This window comes from Plasmodium fragile (genome assembly GCF_000956335.1).
Source record: "Plasmodium fragile strain nilgiri unplaced genomic scaffold supercont1.43, whole genome shotgun sequence".
Lineage (NCBI taxonomy): Eukaryota > Apicomplexa > Aconoidasida > Haemosporida > Plasmodiidae > Plasmodium > Plasmodium fragile.
The window spans coordinates 174,372-199,144 of NW_012192623.1; the positions used below are offsets into that span (position 1 = coordinate 174,372).

General features: G+C 38.0%; 3 protein-coding genes and 1 non-coding gene across 4 annotated transcripts; 2 read left to right on the plus strand and 2 right to left on the minus strand.

Moving 5' to 3' along the window:
- Positions 1-113: 113 nt before the first annotated feature.
- On the plus strand, positions 114-13,379 carry AK88_03649 (uncharacterized protein; the record flags this gene model as incomplete). The annotated part of the gene is made up of 3 exons (XM_012481260.1): positions 114-153; positions 402-601; positions 930-13,379. 3 exons carry the CDS (start codon positions 114-116, stop codon positions 13,377-13,379), a joined length of 12,690 nt encoding a protein of 4,229 aa, XP_012336683.1.
- A 278-nt stretch (positions 13,380-13,657) lies between these two features.
- AK88_03650 (ribosomal protein L20) lies at positions 13,658-14,241 on the minus strand (the record flags this gene model as incomplete). The annotated part of the gene is made up of 2 exons (XM_012481261.1): positions 13,658-13,876; positions 14,095-14,241. 2 exons carry the CDS (start codon positions 14,239-14,241, stop codon positions 13,658-13,660), a joined length of 366 nt encoding a protein of 121 aa, XP_012336684.1.
- A 1,055-nt stretch (positions 14,242-15,296) lies between these two features.
- AK88_03651 (uncharacterized protein) lies at positions 15,297-17,475 on the minus strand (the record flags this gene model as incomplete). Its single annotated transcript, XM_012481262.1, has 4 exons — positions 15,297-15,401; positions 15,626-16,636; positions 16,836-17,147; positions 17,461-17,475. 4 exons carry the CDS (start codon positions 17,473-17,475, stop codon positions 15,297-15,299), a joined length of 1,443 nt encoding a protein of 480 aa, XP_012336685.1.
- A 4,550-nt stretch (positions 17,476-22,025) lies between these two features.
- On the plus strand, positions 22,026-22,099 carry AK88_03652. Its single transcript has one exon. It is a non-coding gene; the product is annotated as a tRNA-Met (tRNA).
- Positions 22,100-24,773: the final 2,674 nt, after the last annotated feature.

Here is a 24,773-nt window from a genome sequence, read left to right on the forward strand (position 1 = left end):
CGGAATAACGTATTCCACATGGTCATACTAATACGTACAGACACTGTTTACACATCTGCTCAGCAACCCACCGATCATTAACAACCCCGCATCATTCCAACGTGCCAGTCAAAATGAACGACGATAAGCTGAGCAGCCTTATTCAAAAAATAGGTACATCTAGATATGCCTCTTTTGGAAAAAAAAAAAAAAAAAAAAAAAAGTGAATATTTCCGTGGACATAAAAAATACACACTATGTCGTGTCCTTGAAAAATGTGCCAATTTTATTTTCTCATCACGAAAGGAACAACAACGCCTACGCTTGCATGTTCGCCGGCACCTCCGCCGCCTTTAGCATTACAAAAATGAGCACATAAAGGAACACACAACGGAAACCTTTCCGCGCTGCCTCCACTTTAGGGCACACTATAGATGACATCCGAGACAGGTCAATGATTATGCTAATACAAAAATATGAAAAAGGCATAATAAGCGAAACGGACTTTAAGAAAAGAAATTATTTTTTTGATATTATTCTTCGCTACATTAACGATAGAAACAGCTCTATTCCTTTAAAAGACCTGATCCACGTTTTGGACTTCGTTCGGTGCATAATAGAGGTAACAAAAAAAAAAAAAAAAAAAAGTGCACCCCCTTTGTGGAAAAAAATAAGTTGAGCATCATATCAACTTCGCTCCTGCGTAGTAGTTTTCTATTTTCTCACAGATACAGTAGTGTATATATGTGTTACATACAAGGCTCTCATGTGTATCCCCCTCACTACTGTGCCGTAATACCTTCTATTAGTGCGTTTAATTCGCCGTCTTCCCCGTCGCATATGCCTTCCTTGTGCATCTTTCAAACACATGCACTCTGTACCATTCGTGCGACAAGGAGCTTATCCGCTCCGATGCTCATTCCCACCCTCTCTACCACACTGCCGCGCAGAAGGATGAAGAAGTCAAAAGTAAATTCGAACAATTCGGAATACACACATTCACCAAGGAGTTTTTAACCCACCTTAGAGGTAACGAAGACAAGTACAAAAAGAATAGTGCCGCCAAAAAATTAAACCTTGCACAGGATACAGATACGTGCCTCATAAACTATGAGCACATGCAGATGCAAAGCAGTAACAATGAATACAACCATGTGGTCAAAATTCTGATCCAGCTGATTCGTGCATACAATGGGGAAAACCCAGAGGACTTCTCAAAATGCGATACTCAGGAATATACACCTATGATGGATGTAAATAATGCCCCCAATGATCTACGTAATGCAAATGGGGGGAACAACAATGGAGAGGCCACATCAGCGGAAGCCATCGGAGAGGCAGACGCACAGGAAAATCCCAAGTACAAAGACAACGTAATGGAAAAGACAAGCAACATCATGGACATAAATAAAGAAGAAGACCAATACAAAGCTACACGAAAAAAAAGCTCTTCCGTTGAAGACCCAAGAAGTATGCATCCTCGGCTGAGGCAACACTCCCCTGAGAAGGCAAAGGAGAACACAAAAAAAAACACCGCACATTCGCATAACAACGCAGACAGCACACTTTCACAAAAGGATGTCCTACATATAAGCCAAATAATGGAAAAAAATAACTGCATAAACATATTTACAAAAAATAATTTTTCCAAAAGTGAAGATTTTCAGTACTACAACTCTTTATATGAAGCAAAAAACGAAGTGAATAAGCGGAGTATATATTTGCTCCTCACCTATAAGATATATAAGACCAACAAAATAAGGGAAGGACATGCTTACCTGAACCACGGATCGGCACCTACACGGGGAACTACCAAAAGCTACTGCAATTGTGAAGAATGTTATTACGCACACATTTTGAATAGCTACACATTTTTCTACTTATACAACTTCTTCGACTGCTTCGATATGTTCAAAAAGAACTTCCTAGACATAAACGGGGTAGAACATGTGGAACATGCGGAACAGGAGCCGAAAGAGGGAGACTCCTTAAAAGGGGGTGTGGGGAAAAACGAACAACATAGAAGCAGAGAAGGGGAAGATTCCATCGTGGCATATTTCACCTACCTAAATAATAAACACGTATATAACAAAAACATAACCTACAAAATAAAAAATTACATTAACAAAATGAATCTGCTCCATTTCTACCTGAGCATGAAGTTCAACTACTTCGAATGTTTAGGGATGAATATAATAAAAAAAATAATAAGCATAGATGACCTAATTTATATGCACAAACAAGTGAACAAAATTTTAAATGAATATATTTACATTTTCAATAAAGACATATTTCTGTTTAACTATAAATTTGTATACACACTTAGTTACAATATTCAATATATTTACAAAAATTACGTTGAAAATAATCAGGCACAAAGTGAATTCCATCATATGAACAACCTTTTAAATAGTCTAGCTTATCTTATTTTTATAATTATTTATAGCCTTTACATAAGTGTGACCCAGAGCCGAGGGTGCCTTTGCAATAGCATCCACAATATCTACCTTAACAACTTCTTTTTCCTCATTAACCAAAATGTGTTCTACTTACTTTTGCTTCGAAAAGGGGGCAAACAAATCGGTACACAGTTCATGTATGGCCATAATAGGGATAAGATGGCCAGTGAAAAGGGGAAAGGCCCCCCTCAATCGGCAAACAACGCCAGAGAGACAAATGGGACAAACGATGCCAACAATACAAAGGACCTCAATAGCATAAACAAATTTTACCTTAGGAAAAATGAAGACAGGGCGATTCGCAAATCGGGGGACACCACCACTGCCCATTTCAACGAGGGAGACACATACTACTACTTATTCATAACGAAAAACAATTGCGTCTATTTTTTCAAAGTGTTAATTTTCTTCATGCTAGAAATTTTAAAATTCTCGCATTGCAAAATTAGCAGCATAAAGGAAAAATGCACCACGCTCAATTTCCACATAGACAATTTTGTCATCATTTACAATTTCCTCAGTAACGTCTTAGAATACTACTTCGACGAGTCAGGTAAACAGAAGGACTCACACTTGGAGATCCTCATTGACTACATTGAAGAGAACAACCTCCATGGGCGTGCAGATAAAAAGGCAAAACAAAATGGGGTCCCTTTTAGGGAGTACCTTTCAGAAAATGTAAGCATCCAAGAGTTGAACAGCTTTTCTTCCTCCTCTTCCAACTCCTCTAGTGACTTAAAAAAAAACAAATTTCAAAGCATTGATATATTTACTAATACTGCCCTTCGCCGTACTTACCAATACAGTCCTAAACAATTGGAGCTTCTGAAAATCGTCTGCCTCTACATAAACTACACCCCCGTATCATTCATTCTGATGAAGAAGATACAACCCAAATTAGTAGACCTATTCAGAGGGTTCCTCTTCGACATGCACCTAAACACGCACTACTTAGAATTGTTGCACTTTTTCCAAATTTTTTTTTTCTTTTATGACTACGAAATTTATAAGGAGTACATCGATCTCCTGTCCTATTTATACTCCTTGTCCAATTTGTTTTTCGTCTATCATGGTGTTGGCGACGTTGGCGGGACTACCTCCTTTGGCGGAGACACCTTCCGGTCAGATATCTCCACCTTCATAAACACCAGCAATAACATCTTCCACTTTTTTTTCTTCGTCCCAACTAGTTACTCCGCCCTCAATGGTTTTCTTGAAAAGTATCACGCAGAGAACGCCGCAGCAGACTTACCCGCCCCACATCCCAACGAAATGTTCTCAAGTCCGGTCGACGCAAATAATGAGCCATGTCTTAATCCCCTAGAGACATTCAAATCGCAAGACTTTTTCGATTCCCCCAATACGGAGACGATGAGCAAAACCATCAATTCACACAGTAGACATGAAAATGAGGCATCGCACTGTATAAGACAATTTTGCCATGTTTTGCTACAAGTAAGCGAAGACATAAAAAATGGGAAGTGCAAAAACGGGCTATTAAAAAATGAACTGCGTGAAAACGAGTGGTGCAAAAATCAAATGGACAATTTCACACATGAACAGTCGCTCCCAGTTACCGGCGCTGAAAGGGACTTCCCCCACTTCGATGCCGAATTTATTGACAAAGTTACCCAAGTGCTGCTTCAAAACAGCCTCATAATTCTCTTTAATTCGCTGTCGCTTCTCTCGTCTGAATATAACAACTTCAAAAATTATGTCAAGTCGGATAAAGAAGAAAACGGATCCATGTACCAATTCATTGTTAATAAGTTAAAGAGATGCAAAAATAAAATGTACATACTAACGCTTAACCACAACTCGGAAGGTAGAACGAATGTCCCAGAATATATCAAGTCCGTCGAACTGTTTAAAAACTTTGTCCTGCTCCTGCACAACATCATTTCGATCATGTATAGCTACAACATGGAAATTATTTATTTTTTTTTTAATTTTATTTTTAATATTAATTATGAACAAGGGTCCTTTGACTGGGAAAATAATAGCCCAAGAGGGGATCCGCCCGGGGTTCACACCTCTGTCCGTAATTACAATTACCAAATGGGCTGGGGAAACGAAGGGGGGGACTTGTCCTATGGAGACCTCGATCTTAATGCCATTTCCGAAAAAGGAATGGACAGGGGAAACGTCTCCAAAAATGCACACATAACATATTCTACCCCTTCACAAAATGACCTAATGAACCAAAATAATCGCCACAGTGTTATCTACAGCCATAGAGAGACAAACCAGCCCGAGCATCCCAAGACGTATCAAGACACTCAGTACATTACCCCTATCTTTGCTCAAAGGAGCGATAATTATCGTCAAAATGAGCAGGAAAATCATTTCGGTAAGGAAAAGGGAAATAATTTACTAGGGACAGACATCTCTCGAGAATATGCCTCCAAAAATGTGGGCCCATTCGTTCAGCAAGAACCAACCAAGTGGGAAGCCTCCCAAACGGTGCACTCCAAATTTGACATGACCCCTAAACCCTATCTGAACAATTGCTCGAATAATGACATACCCTGGAAATCCACTCACCATGGAGGGAAGACAAAAGGCAAATCGCCAAATTTGTACACCCCCACATTCCAAATCAACGAATTCATTGACATCATATACGAACTCTGCATATATAGCAAAAAGGAAATAAAAAATTATTATCTCTTTTTTATACTCGAAAATATAAAGAAAAGAGTGGAGACCCTATTTGATTCCCTTAAGGACAAAGAACGGAAGGACAAAAAGGGGCTCTTGTCAAATATTAAGCTTTTCTCTAAAGTCATCCTGTTCTTGTATTACTCTAAAAAGAAGTACATACTCTTGCTCGAGCAGGACGCTTACCACGCGTTCAACTTTTTGTATGACCACAATTTTGAGCCAATCCTTGCAGGTAGCGGTCGTGATAACGGCAACTGTGACAATGGCAACCGCAACAGTGGCAACGATAGCGGCGAAGTGCCCCGTGGCAGGGGGGGAAAACACGAAACGGATCAGAAAGCATTGATCACCCTCGCCTACTTCTACAAGAACGTCTTCATAAACGTGCACAGTTTGTATTTCCTGCTGTTTCAAAGGAAGAAGAAAAAGAGGACTATGTCTCTTAAAATCATGTGGAAATTGCATCACCAATTTAGACTAAAATTCACCAAGTGGTGGGGCAACACGAAGAAAGATACCTCACCAAACGGTACGATGAAACGGGAGGAAATGCAAAGTGGGATGGAACAGAAACAACATAATATTCGCGAAGAAAGCAAAATAACGTGGAAGTACAAAGAAGACCCTATAAAAAACCAACGACATGAACACTCTCCAAAAAAGCAAAACCACCACAACCAGTGCCATAACACCTTTAGCTATGCAAACGATTGGAAATTTAACACCAATATGTTAAATATGTACATAAGCCATTTTGTACTTAATCATATTCTTAGCGACGAAGCGCTTATCATTCAAACGTTACAGAAAGTAGACATGAACCCGGAGGAATTATGCCTGGACTTTTTCGAACACATCATGTCATTTATTTTGAAGAGAAAAGCAAAATTTAGAGCAGATGACACTTTCGTAGGAAACACTACAGGAAATAAAACCCAAAGGGGAGATCCACCCCACATCGATAATTTACTTCTGGCAATGTACGAGAAAATAAAACGTTTGTACACAAAACTGATAGGGGAAATACTTGCCAAGGAGCACACCAGTGCATACAATATTGAAACGTTTGTCTACGTCCTAAAAATACTAATTTTGTTGATCATCACGAACTATAGAAATAGCAGCATATGCAAAAGAATATACAAGGATAGGTACTTTTATCTATCCCACTTGTTCTGCTTCTTCTTTTACGATAATGAGATTGTTAAAGCTTTATCCATCAGCTTGAGTTTCTACTTGATATTCGATCAAAACATCTTGCTACTGAACAAGCACAGAATATTTCTCGAACCACATTTGCTACAAGAACAGAAAAGTAGAAAAGGTGATATGGGCTTAGAAACGGATGACTACTCTCCTAATTCCTTAACTGAAGAAATAAATAGGCCTCATCACAACTGCAAGAACATATTAGAGAATTCTTTAATTAACGAAGTAAAGGTAGAATATATGGAGGGCTACTACAAAGGGGGCGGCAAAAGTATCACTAACAGGTGTGGCGACGGAAATGAAGTAGTCCATTGGGAGACATCTAAAAAATATGATAACATTACTTTTAACCCCTACAAAAATATATACAACAGAAAAGACACAAGCAGGAATAAATACATTGATAAAGAAATGCAGCCCAATCAGATGGACGAAGTAAACAAGGCCTCATTTCATATAGAGAAAAAAATCCTTTTCTTCCTTCCCTTTTGGCTTTATAAAAAACTACAGCCCAATAATTTTCTGCTAAACGTTAAAAAGTTAAAATCTTTTTTTTTCTTCTCCACCAAATATTCCTACCTGCATGAGTTCCATGACGCCAAATTAAATCTGAAGTCAAAGCAGTTATCCTTGCACGGAAACTACAGCGGTGGTAATATATTCAGATCATACTTTCTTTTCATTAATAAGTATTATCATTTGTCAAAAAGGGTGACCACTGCACCAGGTGGAAATGTCTCTCCTCCTTCGACTCACAAAAGTAGCAACCAGTCTATTTGGAGCAGTATCATCGACTCCACTGATAAATTAGAGACCCACAGATTTCCCATTTCGAATGCCAATTCTTTTCTTTTTTTAAATTCCAAAGTGGATATAAAGCACACTTCCCCAAATGGGTCCTCCTATGTTTCCAATTTGATAAAAGTGTTAAAAGTCCTGCCACCTATAAACGACTCTACAGATAAAGAAACAAAATTTTCTTACATCTACAATTTGAGCGAGTTATTTTTCTACCTGAACAATTGTTATATGCAGTTACTGTGCACCGAAGGCGGAAATACCCATTCTGCGGACGCCCACAGCGCATGTAATCAAGTGAGCTACACAACAGGCTACGAATCAGACAAACGAGATGATGTTCAAGGCACATCTTCAAGTAGAAAAAGTACTCCAATTGGACCAACACAAAGGAACAATAGCGCAAATTGGAGGGAAAAAACCACCTCAAACAAGAAAACAAATTACCTCCTCCAAAGCGACTACGATGAAATGATGAGTGCCATACATTTCGTTTACACCATCATTTTCCCGTATATTAACAAGCTTATTTTTTTCATGTACAACCAGTTGACAATAAATAACAAGGGTGCAGATAGACCGAGCAGTGTGGAGAATGAAACAAGCACAAACGCCATCATTCATTCGAACATGCTGTTACTAAAACATTTAATAACCCTCTTCGACGTATGCCTATACATACAATTAATACTAGAGAAAAAAAGAAACATGGAAATAAAAATTCACCACCTAGACAATGATATGGACCTTTCCCTTTTCATCTACAAATTGCTGTTCATATCAATTGCAACATCATCTTTGAAAAATAAAATCTCCAGCTTTTCCCTCAACTTACTTTACAATTTTGTGCACCTGGATGATTACTACGTTAAGATGAAGAATAACTGCCATAACAATTTCCCCAGTGATGCTGATCGGCTAACATGTACGAACAGTACAGATAGAACCGACCACCTTGATGGTAGCAACTTCAACCGGCTGGATGCAGGAGCGGAAAACCCCATGTTAATCAAAAAGAAGCGACGCATCAGAAGTAAGCGAATGGAGAGAAGGAAAAACTTGTCTATTCTGGTCAATTTTCTTTTCTTCATACTTTCGAAATATAGGAAGAAAAAAAAAATTAGCCAAGGAGAGTCAACACGGACAAACGCAAACGCAAACATCTACTCCAACATAATAAATGTGTATGAAATCGAGAAGACCATCAATGTAGAGAATGTCACATTTCAGAACCACGAACAGGAGTATCTCAAATTAGACATTTACTTTGTGAAAAACATTTTGTCCATGCTTCACGTAGTGCTGAGGCGGGGCTGTTTTTTTGACCTGCACTTGGTCAATGAAGACATATTAAAAATAAGCATGGACGTGCTAATGCACCATGATTTTGAGTCTTTTACGCAGGGAAGGGGAGAGTACCAAACGAGGTCAAAGGCTAACTTGGAAACTCCCTTAAATGAGAACGAAGATGGGGATAATACGACCCACCCACGAAGCGACACACAAAAGGCCGAACACGACAATATTGGGACATACCCCAAAGGAAGAACAAACCTGCACATATTCAAACAAGTCTTCCTAAACAAATACATGAGCACGCTGATAAACTTTTGTAACATTTACAACGACATCGTTATCGAATGTTTGCATGTCCAAGTGCTACTCCTTTTTTTCAAGTATATCCTCCAAGTATTAAAGTACGAAATCTGGAAGCTTCATTTTTTTAAAAACTCTAACAATTCAAAGCAACATATCTTAGTGCATTTTCTAAAATACTACAAAGCGGACAAGGAAGTGTGCAAATTCTTAAAAAAGGCCTATTTTGTCATTTTAAAATATGCAATATATATGCAGAATATTCGCATATGTGAAGATGTGCATATCCCTTTTAATGAGGGCAAAAATGTTTCAGAAGGGAAGAACGCAGACACCAATGTTGATCAACAGGACGGGCTCATCAACAAACACAACTACCTACTGAAGGAGGAAGATATTTACAAAAATTATTGTCAATTGTTTTATGAGTACACCATAGGTAAGTTTAAAAATTGTGTTGCCAACCATCAGGACGAAACATATATACATTCAAGTGATCACTATGAAGAAGAAGATGATTCTATCAAAGAAAAAATTTACAAACATCAACAGAACCAACTGGCCAATTCCAACTACGTCTGCATGATTGATATGTACTGTCCTCAATGTGAAGAAAACAAAATTCTATTCCTATCCATTGTACTATTCCTGAGCTTTGTCTTAGACAACTTCCCTTTTTTCTTCTGCATAAATAGCTACGTCAACCATTCTGATGAAGAGAAAAGTAGGAATCACAATGAGAATGATAATATCGAAATCTTGTGTGAACGTATTTTCCACTACTTGGGCAAAAAAAATATCTACATCAATTTCCACGTTTTAAAAGAAGCCAAACTGTTTGAGAAATACTTTTTTAAAATATTCTTGAAATTGTTATTCTGCAATGAGAGGGAAACAATGAACAACTTGCAAAAGTACAAAATATATTTTTATCACAGAAAATTTGAATCGGTGCACCAGGGTGGGCAGAGCGGCAAGACAACTGCAAACATATGTACGTCAGGTATAACGGAAAACCAATCGATCAACCTCACAAATAGCGGTGAGAATACAACGGAGAAAGACAATGATAGCAAAAACTCGGGCAAAAAAACGGGCACACTTACCTCTCAAGACGAGGAAAATACGCACAACTTGAGCGAACAACGCAGTCCAATATTCACACAAAACATAAGCCATGATAATCATTTCTATCTAAATCATTTCCTCAACTACTTCATAGTTCAAAAGGAGAAAAAAAACGACTTGGAACTGATATATGATAAAATATACTACTATATCCTCATCGTCAGCATGTGCTTCAAGGACCGAAATTTCCTATCCTTGCTGCTGTCCCAAAATGAGCACTTCTTCCCAGAATTCAACCAAATGATACAGCAATATTTGAAATACGTCTTAAAAAACAAGCAAGAAATAAATAAAAAAAAAAAAAAAAATGAAGTCATGATACATAACTTGTTGTATATATTCGTCTCCTACATATATATATACCTAAACGAACTGTACAATATTTTTTTCACACAAATAAAAAATGTACTCACCTTGCCATCCTTTTTTCAAAACATCATATATGTGCATAGCAAAGGGGTGGATCTAAATGGAGGGAAAATAATTAACACTCTCATCAAAGCAGAGAACACATCAGTGGACACCTTTTACAATACTTTAATAAACATGAAAAAGAAAAATTGGAACAAAAACTTAGAAAATTACACGGATCAAAATATAAAAAATGTAGTAGTTCAAAACATTTTTCACAACAACAATATCTATTTATTCATTTTGTACATCATAAATGATAATAAATACAACGACAAAAGAGAAGGTGGAAGCAGAGAAGAAAAAAAATTACTCAATCGGATGCTGTCCTCCGGTTATGAGGAACATGACCAAAGTGACAGCCGCCCAGAAATTCTTCATTTAGACTTTAAAAAAAATGATAAAATATTTTTAAACAAAATTACCACCAATATTGTTCTATTCTTCCTTTTATTTTTTTACGATTACTACTCATTCAATTACGAAATAAAGGAAAACATACTCATGCAAATTGCCAGACATATCTTGGAACATTTCGCCACCTTCTACAATTCTGACCTTCTGAACATTCATTTGAAGTACGCACAAATGGTTAAAACGGCTAACCTGAAAAGGAAAAGGACGCTGTTACCTGGACAGTCGCTATTGCGAATAAATCGGTACTTGAAAAAGCCACCGGGGGGCACCTCATCCCAGGAAACCTCTGGCCAGGGTGGCAACAGCCAGCGCGATGGAAAAATATGTTCCTCTCACCAAAAAAATATGAAGTCTTGTCGCGCAAGTATGGCCTTGGCCAGGATAAGAGAAGAAGGACGAAAAAAAAGGGGGGAAAAGCAGAAAGGGGAAGACAAGCCGGGAGATGCAACACTGGCAGAGAAGAAACACGGGGAAAACTCTCACGATCAAAATGCGTACGATAAAGATTCGCAATATGCTGATACTTGTCCCACTCGGCAGGATGCTCCCCACGGAACCAAAAACAAACCAGACGAGACAGGACAAGTGCCCCAACCAGATGTACAACTAATTACCACGGTAGTCGAAAAGCTGAAAAGAAACAAAAAACTTCTATTCCTGTACACCATAAACTGCTTCAGAATAATACAAACGTATAGCAACATCTCGTCGCTAATGTTTAAGTACAAATATATATCGACCCTACTGGAAAAGCTGGCATACTTGACGCACAAAAATGTGGTAGAATGTGTTTGGAACTCATTCCATTTCTACCTGAACAGCAATAACAAAAGTGAAATAAATGTTTTCAACGAAAAAGGCATGTCACACGTAGATAAAGAAATTGGGTACCTCTCCTACATGTACATAAACTACTTCTTCAATTTTGTGTGTTGTTTTATCCTATATGATGTGGCAACCTTGTACAAGTTGTGCTCGAACATGCTGAATTGCTTAGACATGCTGAGCAATCACTTAAAAGATCTCATGGATAATAAAAAGGGCATATACATCTGCTCGGTTATTGTGAAATTTTACCTGACCATAACTAACTCATACTTCTTTGACTTTTCCCTGTATGATAATGCGCTCGGCGAGATGAACCACGACAAGGGGATAAGTCCCATCCCGGAAACGGACCCCCTAGAGGCGGACATAACGACACACCTTATTGACAGTTTGAGAAGCAAGAAAAGACAAGACAACAAGGGAGAAATAAACTACTTCTTATGCGTTAAGAGGTTGAGCAGCGAATTTTGTAAAAGTAAATTTCTGCATTTTTTAATTAACTACGTTATGAACAACCTTGATAATAACGTGAACAAATCAAAGGTAGAAATTGAACAGACCAGCCACCTAATCTGTCTCATCCTCCAGTTATTGAGTTACCAAATAATTTTCATAGATAATAAAAATGAAATTTTAAAGCTCGCTAATGTGTTAGTAAAATACATGAAGAAAAAGAATCCTTGTCTCCTGACGACGTACTATATAATCCTATTTTTTAATTCATGCTTTATGAACTCCTCCTTGGACGAGAGAATAATAACCTTGCTATTCACTTTCGAAAAAAATGATAACATATGGTTTAACTTGATATTCTTACAAAACAGTAAAATCAAAAGAAGCAAAGAAATACTACTCCTAATCAAGTTCTCCATTTTACACCTGTACCTACTATTGCTAAAAAATAAAAACTCCTTCAAAAAATCCATCCTGTGCATTTCGGGTGACTTAAACATATATTTCGTTTTCATATATGTCCTCAACGAGATACATGAGTACTTCAAAAGTTGCAACATTGAATGGAGTGCATTACGAAGCATGAAGACAAATCAGAATGAAAACAGAAAAAATGAAAATGCCAAAAGGGACAAAAATAACAAATACTTCTACCTGTACGCAGAGCTCCTCGTTATCGTCACAGAAATGATAAAAATCATGAACAATAATGATGTTAATAAATACATCACCATTTACCATAACAAGGACAAAGACAACTTCGTTGTGCAATTTAAAAATGTGTATAGAAAAATAAAAAACGAATTAAAACACTTCGAACAAACAATAAAATTAATAAAGTATATCATATTTATTCACCCCCTCATGATTAACATACATGCACTGCACAAGTTCTACTTGTGCTTATACATAAAGGAGTACCACTACTTCCACAAGGAATTTTTTAAATACGATCTGTTCCTAGTAGACTATGTGAACCTACTTCGGGACAAAAGGAAAGCAAAAATCGCTAACACGGCGATGGATCAACGAGGTACAGAAGATAAGAAAACAGGGGAAGTTTCTTCGGACACAGTCCAAAACCAAGCACAGCATTTGTCGTATAATCGCATCACCAAAAAGGACAATAAAGATGTGTCCCCCCATGTCTTAGTAGATGACGTAAAAAAAGGGCATAACTTGGAGAAAAATAATATGCACTTTTATTTTTTTTTCAACACGCCAAAGAATTATAATTACCAAGTCAACAATTTGTGTTCTTCCATCCTTCAAAATGAATTTCAGGGTTCCCTTAGCAATATTTTCTCCTCCTCCTTTAGTAACCAAAACGATAATTCTCACAACAGTTTGCAATACAACACTGATCAGATTAAAATTTATGCTGACTACATTCATGGCAGTGTTAATTATGCTATTGAGTTTTTCAATTCCTTCTGATTGAGGGTAGGGGAACAGCTGCCAACATGGTCTAACACTCGCACGTAAGTTGCACTGGGGGGAAATATCCCTGTACCCTGTTACGATCCGAATTGTAACGTTGTTTTTCTTTTTTCTCACAATTAAAGAACAATGCTGCTGCAAACATTCTGAATAATTCAGACCCTTCCGCTGCAAATCACTTCACTTATTCCTTTCCCATAGTTTGCACCCTGTTCTATATGCGCGCAACGCCCCTAAAGGGCATCCAACGGAGACATTACTTTTTACCGTGCCACTCATAACTGTGAGATGTCCCTAAACTTAAGCTTCCTCTGAAAATAAACATACTTGGATTCGTCCACTAGACATTTGAAACTTATGGGCTCCGTGTAGCACAGGCTGTACAAGCTCTTCCTATTTAGCATGATGTTGTTGTTCAGCAGGCTGTTCATAAAGTGAGCGTATGTGAAGTTCCACTCTCTGCAGGCCCTGTTTACACTGGCTATCCAGTGAACCTAAAGGAAGGAAGGAAGCAGCGGTGAGAAAAAGCGGTGCAGGAGCACGCTTCCTGGGACAATGGAGTGCATACAGGGATGCTCTACACACATGCCCATCTGCGTACGTGTGTACACACTGCATGGGGAGCGCGTGCCTATTTAAGCGAACTCCCCGTCGTAACCCCCGTCGCCCTTGGCCTATCTGCCGCATCTCTTGTTCATGCTCCTCAACCTACCCGCAGCCTCCTATACCGTTGGCGTCGCATAATGTACGAATGCAGCAACGCCTTCATGGCCCTGCTCCGCGCAATTTTAAAACATCCCTTGCTCCTCCCTCTAAAACCTTTCGCAACTTGAAAAACAACTTCCCTGGGCAGCTTCATCGTATCCAATTCAGTTTCCCCTTTTTTTTTTTTAAATTAACTATATCGGTAGAACTGCGCAATAATGTTTTGCTGCTGCTCTGCCTTTGTTCGTATACTTGGACATGAGATGAAGGTTGTTGCTGTTGGGAATTTCCATCCAGTTCACGCATTACGTACGGGTTTCTCCTTAATTGAGCATTTTTGTTCTTACTCTTTTTAAGTAAATCTGCACCTTTTTTAAAATACCCCAATAGTGCTGTTCATTACAGAAGTAAGTACTCTGTGTCGAACACGTGAACTCATATGAGCTGAATGCAAATATGGATGTAACCCAAAATCATTATATGCACATCGTGCCTACTCCATTTTACACGTCCCCGTCGTGAGCCATTCCAACAAGAGGAAAAAAATAATGTAAAGATACGCGTAAAAAAATATAACACACAACAGGGTATTATCTCCCATAAAAAGCTGATAGGATTAAAACTTAATTCATACGTTTTTAAAAACCTTTAAAAATTTATTTTAAAAAAATAATAATAACACAAATGCCATCAAAAAAAAAAAAAAAAAAAAAAGTAGATATAATTTTTTTCTTTTCCCATATAATACATTTTAAGATACAAAAAATTACCATTCATAAAAATCCTTCATGTAAGAATGCAAAAGAATAAAATGACCCTAAAGGTGCAGTGTATACAACGTGGAAGAATTCACGGGGGATATGCACAATAACTTTGCCGAAAAAAAAAAAAAAAAAAAAAAAGAGAGAGAGAGAAATAAGGAGAAATAGCTACAACAAAATGTCCGAAACGAAACAAATAGAAAATCAGATTAATTCATAATAGGAGAGGAATTACTACTTCGTAAAACTGCTTATGAAAAATGGTTAAAAAAAAAAGTGGTTCCTGGAGAATGACTCGAGGGTCTACTGGCGCGAGCGCGCAGGTAAATACACACACGCACACTGCACCGCACGTCACATAAATTGACGCCAATAACAATATGGACACGATGTACCGATGTCAACATGTTGAGCATCTCCTGTCTCCGTCCACCCTACATGCCTATGCCTATTTGTCCTTCTTTCCAAAGCAAGCCTCCTTGTGCGCTTCGTCTAAAACTTCCTTGGTAACCCTTGAGCACTTTTTCTTGTAGCATTCAGACTTAATAACTTTCTAAAAAGGGGGGAAAAAAAAATAAATAAAATAATTGTGTGCACCGCGTAACAGAGGGGGTGATCAAAAATGCACCCGGAAAAGTATCAAACAGGCCAAATTTTCGTTAAACCGAAAGGAGGAAGAAATTCGCTTTTGCATTAATCCGCTGCTGCGGTTAAACCGTGAAAAGGCAAAACGTAACGGACGTGGCCACAACCGCCGGCTCAACCATTGCAACGTACCTCCATACACTCGCACTTGAGGAAACACTTGCGCACGAGATCTTCGAACGTCTGGAAGCCGCATCCCTTCAAACAGTCGTAGTTCTCCTCGTTCTCATCATACACAACACCGTCATCCTGGAACTCTATCTCGAACGTCGCCTTGGAATCCAAAGACTTATAAATAGACACATTCTCTGGAGACGCGGCCAACTTCTTATTACCCCATTCTATAATATCAATAAAGGACTGTGTAGCAAAATTTCTAATATCGGAAATGGAGTGAGTTTTTCCCAACTGGTGTATACCAATGGCTAACAAAACAGCCGTAAACATCCTTGCAATGACAAAAACCCAAGAGTCATTTCTGTAAATCCATTGATGAACAGGAGTAAATGATTCGACAACGTTACAATCTTCATCAAACAAATTGGGGAACAACCAATAATCGACTCCAAAGAACCAGAAGAAAATGAAGAGGAACAATCTGACAAACACAATTACAGACATTAGGGATACAAACACCACAGATAAGTGCCACAGGGCCAATTTTAATTTCAGGGGCCAAATAGGAAACATACAACAAATTAGCACTATTGATATCAGCGTAATTAGCATCAAGCATTGTAACTTCTTATTCCTTTCATGAACTAGGATGTAAAAACTGGTCTTATCAAAATTCTGTTTCGAACACATTATTAATCTTTTTGGCCATTTGGGTCTCCTATACATTCCATTTTCGTCGATCTCGTTTATGCCCTTAATTGGCTTATACTGCGCTTTATATATAAATCCCTTCTGAATAAATGTGTCTGCAAATTCTTCTATGTCTTTCAAATCTTCTAAGGTTCTATTTTGCAATAAATTTGGGAACTTTGTTTTAAGCATGTCCCTTTTGCTGTACAAAAAATGTACAAACTCATCTCCTCGGAAATATTCCACTGCTCTTTTTCCAACTTCTACTGCGCCCTTCACTTTCACTCCTTCATCAAATGCACACGTCAACAGTGCAAGCATCTCCGGATCTAAGTCCTGAAAAATATCAAGTGCGGGAAAGACACATATACAGAGTTAAGCCATCATTCACCACAAAACAGTTGACGCGCAGAAAATACAAATCGCAAAAAAAAAAAAAAAAAAAAAAGAAGGATTAATTACGTTCCACGCATAGCCATAATCCATGGCAACACAGTGCCTCCTATTACAAAGGCACTAATAGGAACGACTATACCATCCTATACATTCCATTTTCGTCGATCTCGTTTATGCCCTTAATTGGCTTATACTGCGCTTTATATATAAATCCCTTCTGAATAAATGTGTCTGCAAATTCTTCTATGTCTTTCAAATCTTCTAAGGTTCTATTTTGCAATAAATTTGGGAACTTTGTTTTAAGCATGTCCCTTTTGCTGTACAAAAAATGTACAAACTCATCTCCTCGGAAATATTCCACTGCTCTTTTTCCAACTTCTACTGCGCCCTTCACTTTCACTCCTTCATCAAATGCACACGTCAACAGTGCAAGCATCTCCGGATCTAAGTCCTGAAAAATATCAAGTGCGGGAAAGACACATATACAGAGTTAAGCCATCATTCACCACAAAACAGTTGACGCGCAGAAAATACAAATCGCAAAAAAAAAAAAAAAAAAAAAGAAGGATTAATTACGTTCCACGCATAGCCATAATCCATGGCAACACAGTGCCTCCTATTACAAAGGCACTAATAGGAACGACTATACCACACCTGGGGACGTATACATATGTAGGTATACACCCGTACGTAAAACCTCACGTACAACACTAAGCTAGCAAAACGGCGCGCCAACTGGTATGTCTAAAAACTCGAAGCCTTACCTCTGCTCTGCTCATTTTGACCTAAGTTACAAGCAATTCAAAAACATTAATCAAACGGAAAATAACGTATGACAAAAAAGGGAAGAAGAATATATTTTCCCTACTACTTTAAGCAATGCTCATGCAATGCTATCATCATATATTTTGCTCTTCTATTCCAGTCATAGCACCCATAACGTGCCAGTTCCTCTGTATACGTCCGCGTGTGTGTCTGTTCGGCTCGTTGTGCCACTCCTAGTATTTCTCACTGCGTTTCCGCCAGTGGTATCCTTGGTTACTCTCGGTTACGTGACCGTCCCAGTTCGTTCCGTTGACTCTTTAAGTACCTGCCTCTTTCTATCACTATTTCGCCTTTTTTCTCAATTTCATGCACCTCACTGTATTCTCCGTATTATATCCTCGCTCGGCTAAGCAAGTAAATATTTGCGCGTATGCATACGTCAATTATGTTGGCTTAACGTTTTGCTGTTACTTTGAGTATGCCTTCATATCGCATCCTTATATTGCATTCTTATCTTGCATCCTTATTTCGCGCCTATTTTTTGTATCCTTAATTTGCATTCTAATTTTTCCTTCCTTGTTTGATTGTTTTCCGCTCGGTAAAATTCATGTGTTAACGTGTTCGCGCTCTGGGACTCGCTTTTTGATTTTTCCTCTACTCTTGACATTCTTTGACGCGCTTATGATTGACCTCTCGTCATTACCTTTGTTTTGGCGTTCACATCGTTTCACATCAGATATTGTTACTTTTTTTTTGGGAAATAAATGGCTGTGTTTTTCGCGTGTCGCGTGTGGCATGCTGCACTTTCCCCTATCGCACTCCTCGGTCCATACATTCCCACTTCACGGCCCCTATTGCAGCGCTGCTGACATCGCTCAAATTCACTTTTTATTTTTTTTATGCATATGATATTTTCATATTCTTTTATCGCATTTTAAAAATTGGGAAAAATTAATCGTAAAACATATGAAAGTGAATTTGCCCAGTATTATCATTATCTACAAAAAAAAAAAAAAAACAAAAAAATTGCATTCGTGCATGCTTCCCATTTTTTTTTTTTCGGCCCCCTTACGCGCTAAGATCTGGTTTATGCCCTAGCGATCTGTTGGTTAAGCATTTACGGGCTGTAGATGAAATTAGGGGCATATGCCGCAGACAGCAAACTTGTAAGCAGCAAACCACCATTTGCGCTGACCCCCCCTCCACATTGCCATTTTTGGATAAACACACACTTGCAAAGGAAAAAAGGCAAAACTTCAATCAAACTTTTACCGCAATGTGAACAGGCACATACAATTCGTTCGTGGATCGCACATATTTGCAACCCCACGATAAACACATGAACTATATATTTATTCACATTCACAGTTTGTCCATGGAGGAAGGGAACGCATAGGACCACATGGCCCAAGGGGGGGCTACCTTTTATGCAGACCATTAGATCAACAAATTGGCCAAAGCATCAACAGTTCTTAACCAAAATGTATGGATACGTTCAAATGCTACGGGTGTTGATAAAGGGCCTAAACCACAAAAGTGGGCTCACCCACTTTGTGCACACGTCAGTATCCGATTAATCTCCTGGGATGTATGCACAAAATGTAGCCCCGAGCCCCGTGACTCAGAAATGCCAAAGGGTCACGTTCCATTGACGAGGCACCCCAAATGGACAGTGCGTCTAACGCGTTGTACACTCACGACCTCGTCGCGATGTAGATTCCAGCGCTGTTTCGAAATGGGACAAAAGGGCCCAAAAAAGAAAAAGAACTTATGAACACACACAAACACGTGTATTTCACGCTAGGCACAGTGAAAAAAAAAAATGTAGGCCAATAAAACAGAGAAAGCCCCCCCAAATCATCCTTCATATTTTGCAATATAAAACAATTGACTTCTTTCCAAAACGGAAATAGTTATGGTTTGTTCATAAAAGTAAAAAGTCCTTTTTTTATGGGTACTTTTTATATGTTCCCTCACCTGCATATATCATGTCTCCTCTTCGAATGTAACAACAAGTTTCCCTTACATTTTATAGAGCATAAAGGTAACTACCACCATCCATATGTCCGTAACGATCTAATGCTACACAGGAGCAGCCATGGAAATGTTCATCACTGCCTAAAATGGTTAAGCTCCTATGGGGCCGCATACGCGTGCTGACCATACACATCAAAGACGTGCAATTTGGCGTTTCATCCATTTGGAGAAGTAAGAAATGCAATCAAGTTGCACATTTTTTCCAGATAGCATTTACAACTTCGCCCTTTTTAATCTACACACAAAGGGAAAGAATATATAAGCTGCATAATGTTCCCTGTCAATAAGCATAGTTTTGCATATATCTACATTTACCATAACGCGCATGAATTAACCGTTTTGTAATATCACAGGATGAACCTTTCCTATTATGTGCTCTTCGAACCTTTTTTAAAAAAAAGAGAAAACGAACAGAAGATATAACTGTGGTGACCAACTTTGGCGTAGAATCGGCACGTTAAACAAAGTACTTCTCAGTCTTAAAAATGTGACGAAAATATTACATATGCAAATGTGCGCCTATTTGGCCAATTAATTGTGTATGTTTGTTTAAGCGCACATTTGCATATGTATAAGGTCTCTAGTCTCCTTTGCCTGAATCGCATAAGCGGCTTTCCACCTATTTGTTGATGAACTGCATTTGCACACTTCATCATTTCACGACTAAATAGGAATATTTTCACCTTTGTTTCGTATTACTACCTTTTCAAAGCCAAGTTGTCCCAATGCCTTAATTTTTGCGAACGTCGTTTTGCCCTAAACAAAACAGAAAAAGCAACGCTATTTTTTATTCACCCTTGGAATATTCATTTCATTTGTATTGGGGTTGGTTTATTTTTACGTTGAAGGCAAAATGCTTCCACACTTTTTTTGTTCTTGAATTTTTCCAAAAGTGTACTAATTTATTCACACCAAAATTTATAATGGTAAATTAATTTGGAGTTCCTGTTTCTACAAAATGGACCATAACTGATAAAAACTCATTGTTTTTGTTTCCCCGCTAAATGCGCCCTTTTCTGAACGCACCGAAGGAGGAATCGAACCTCTGCGCAGAAATTCTACGCCAAATGATTTGAAGTCATACTTAGCAACCATGCTAACTCATCGGTGCAATTTTTCCCCTTTCACGCAAGCGACGTGCAATGCACTCGCCCTTCCTAAATGTATCTACATGTGCCTGTCCCAATTGCGTACTGCCTGCAGCGCTTGATCAACGCAAAGGGCATTTTCATGTACGCTCTACATATGTTCATTTATGCCGCGCGTTTCCATTGCACAGAACGGGAAACATCAAAGTCAAATATCAAAGGTATTGTCAAAATCAAAGACAAAATCAAAATGTTATTTGAAAAAAAGGCCATGCTGTGTTATCATTGCTTGGCAAGCCTTTTTATCATGTCCCGTGTCTGTGTTTTTCATCTTTTACAAGGTAAAACACATTTGGCGTACCATTTTCGTGCAAAAAAGAAATTATTCGCCGTAGGAATTAAATGCCCGTCCGTTCCCCATAAAAACCTTCTCCACTTAAAAAGGAGAAACGCTTTGTACCTTCCTTTATGAGGATGATTTAGCCCCCTTACGTGTGTTCAAAAATGCCGGCACACATTCACGGCCTCGCTTAATGAAGAGAAAACTGCCAAGTACACTTTTTTTTTTTTTTTTTCCCCTTGTTTGGAGAGAAAATGCTGCGTTTATGCATCACAGTTTTTGCCTTTTGCTTAAATGCCTCCTCTAGCTTGTGTGCAATTTTCTCCAACAGAAAATACTTAACTTAAGGTAAAAAGGAGAACAAATTTATCTGTTATTCTTTTTTCCCCTAATTTCTTGACTCTTCAAAAAACAACACATTTGTAAAAATAACGCCATTATGCAGTTAAGCATATCATCCGCACGTTCATGCAGCACCAACATAGGGATCACCCAACAGAGCAAAAAAAAAAAAAATTGAACACAATTTTGCAAAGTAAGCTTCGTAAATGACAACAATTCGTCAGATTAATGCATCATATAAAGCCTTTGACGCAGAACAAAATTTGTGCCGTTCTGATTATGATACAGAAGTGTTATCGGATAAACGAAGCCACTTGGGGAAAAGTCACTAACAATTCGCGAGTTCCAAATGACCACTTTTTATATTCTCCAAAAAATGAGCGCGCAAAAAGTGAGAACAAAAAAAAAAAAAAAAAAGCCCATAAGTTACATTACTAAACTGCTGTTTGCTGTGATATCACACAAAAATGCTTTTCATATGCTTGTTAAATTAAAACCTTTGGGAAAATATATATATATGTATCCCAAACTGTAATACCACAAGCAAGTGCTTCCATTATGTACTTAATCCAAAGCTTTTGCGTTTAAAAAAATTTATATACATCCCAATCGGTATATTCCTCAAAACAGTTTTTTTTTAAAAATAAGTTTTGTTTCATTCCAACCATGGCGCATATTTATTTTACAAAGTTTTTTTGTAAAAGAAGAAATCCGAGGAAAGAATAGTATGCCGTTCATTTTACATATTTTTTGTTAAGGGTAATTGGCGCAGTCGGTTAGCGCGCGGGTCTCATAATCCCGAGGTCGTGAGTTCGAGCCTCACATTACCCAAAAGGGCTAAGCTCTGAATCCCCTACAGAGCTTAGCCGTCACAATCTTGCGGGCGCTAAGATGGTTCGCCATCTCTGCGCTCCAGATTTTTTTTTATTTGTTTTGCATTTATTTATAATATACAAATTTTATAAATTTGCTTACATATGCAATGTTCCATTTAGCTTTATATGTTTACTGTGCCCAGGTAACAGTAGTTTAAGTTATGTTGCAATAAAGTTACTATCACTCGCAACGGTAATAAACAAATCCTTTTTTCTTTTCACTTTTTTTTTTTTGGCACTAGTCTCGGTACTTAGCCTTCCATTCATGCTTATATACGCACTGTATGTTACATGTGGCAGAAAATTAATTATTCAATTTTTATTCTCCCATTGTAATGAAAAGATATGCGGTGTGCAATATCCGATCTATCCAAAGAAATTATGTGCCTACCAAGTTAATTCGGCTTTTCGCACATTCAAATGAAAGTACCCCCAACTGCCTTAAGATCTTTTTTTCCTGAAGCTTATATGACCTTCACGTTATCGTCTAAAAATAGCAATTTTCTTAAAGCATTCCCCCTTTTGCTCTTATACTTTCCTCATTCCCATTTTCCCCTTCCTTTCTGTTCTTTTTTTTTATTTGTACAACTGTAACGTTCAAGGGAAGAGTCACAAAAGGGGGTCACAAATGTGCACCAAGTTGTAAACAACAAATGAGGCGGAAATAATAAGGGCGGGTATGACCTTAAAATGGAAAGCTTATGGTGGAAAAAAAGGATGTAGTGAAACATGTGCATACCGTTGTACTGTACGTTTTTTGTATGCCCATAGGCCTCTTCCCGCCCTAAGGTGAACAGTTTTGACAGCATAATTATGCGCTCGGGTGTGTATGTACATGCTTTCTACGAGCACGCTATGGATCCGAGCACTTTCGGAATCTGTACACCCACGGCGTAGGGAACATGGCTGTCCATGGAAAAATGGCCACATGCGCATGATGGAATAAACAAATATAGCTTTAAATGTAGGGCCCTTTCAAAATTGGTATGCTCATCGTGGAATAAGCACAATTTATAATTTTTAACGGACAAAAAAAAAAAATTCACACATACAGGTTAATTTAATTAAAGGCAAGTAAACATGTCAATATGTAGCGGTAAATATGTGTAACACATATAATGCTTTAAAGCAACAGCAAAAAAGCTGAGACAAAACATCCCCCCCCCCATTTTCGCATAACCATAGTTATTTGAAAAAGGCCACTTGCGTATGCTGTTCACGTACAGCATGACAACGCCTACGCGGAACTTTGTCTTTTAATTCGCCAAATGAGAAAATGTGCAAAATACTGCACCTTCAAATTAACGCCACAAAAAGGGACGCTCCTACAGTGTAATGATGTGGCAACATGATATGTCAACCCCATTGAACATACCAAGAGCAGTTACACAAATGAAAACATAACGAATTGTGTGAATTGAAGCAACGGGGGCGTGGGTTTTAAGCAATACTAAAATGAGTGATGTCTAAGTAATCTCCATTCACAACAGTGTCACGCGTCTACCTATGCATTGACACATATCTGTCTACCTCTCCATGTCTCCATACATACCCACTGATGTTTGTGTATGTTTATGCGCCTGTAAACCCCCCTTCTGGCAGCCTTTACATTAGTAGAAAATTCCACGTGAAATAAAAGCGTATATTCTCGGCTACGCACATAATTAAATCCTTTCAACATAGCGGAGCAAGGGAAAAAAAAAATGCTTGGGATTTTCCTTCAAAGGGGAAATTAAAACTTGTGCCCGAATCGGAAGGCAATTTAAATATTTACAAATGTGGACTTCTAATGGTAACAAATGTTTTATTATTATTATTATTATTTTTTTTTTTTGTCTTTTCTTGCTCCATTTGTCAGAGTTGATCGTTTCCAACTTTTACTAACCCGTGCACACCAATATATGCATTGCTTTAAATTTCTTCGAACATTTATGTGAAGTTCCATTTTTTTTTTTTTTTTTTTGTAAAAGGAAAATGCATAAAACAGCACAACCTGATTTACTTGCACACATTGATGCCACTTTTTGCCTTCGGCGTGTTGTTTTTTACATATATGCAATATTTTTTCCCATTTCATTCTTTCATTTGTAGTTGTCATGCGCCACCAATTTTACAATATCACTTTCAGAAGCGCACATGTATAAAAAATGGCCACGTGTAGCCTACCAAATTTAGCATGTTTCTACAAAAAGGAATTTAGGAAGGTACTTCCAAGTGGAGTTTTACCTCCGCAAAGAGTTGTGCCTATGTATATGCATAAGTGCACATGCTAAAAAGTGACACCCACTTTTTTTTCACGCATTTTGACGGCAAAATATAGGCCTACATATGCATCACGATATATACCGCGCACTGTTATTTTTCGCCACTTCTCTGCAATTCACTACGCTGTCATGCATTCCGCCATTGCCCCCACTTAAATTCTGTTTATTCCACATTTTTATGCGCAAATCTACGCCTTTTTTTTTTTTTTTTTTTTTTTTTTTTACTTTCCTTCCGATTCCTTGTCTTTACTATTTTGTTCGTTTAAAACTATTAATTAGGGTTCGTTCTCCCAGTAAACCTGCATAAGAACTTTATGGGCCATTTGGTACAACAAGGATTATCGTCTTTTTTTTTTTTTTTTTTTT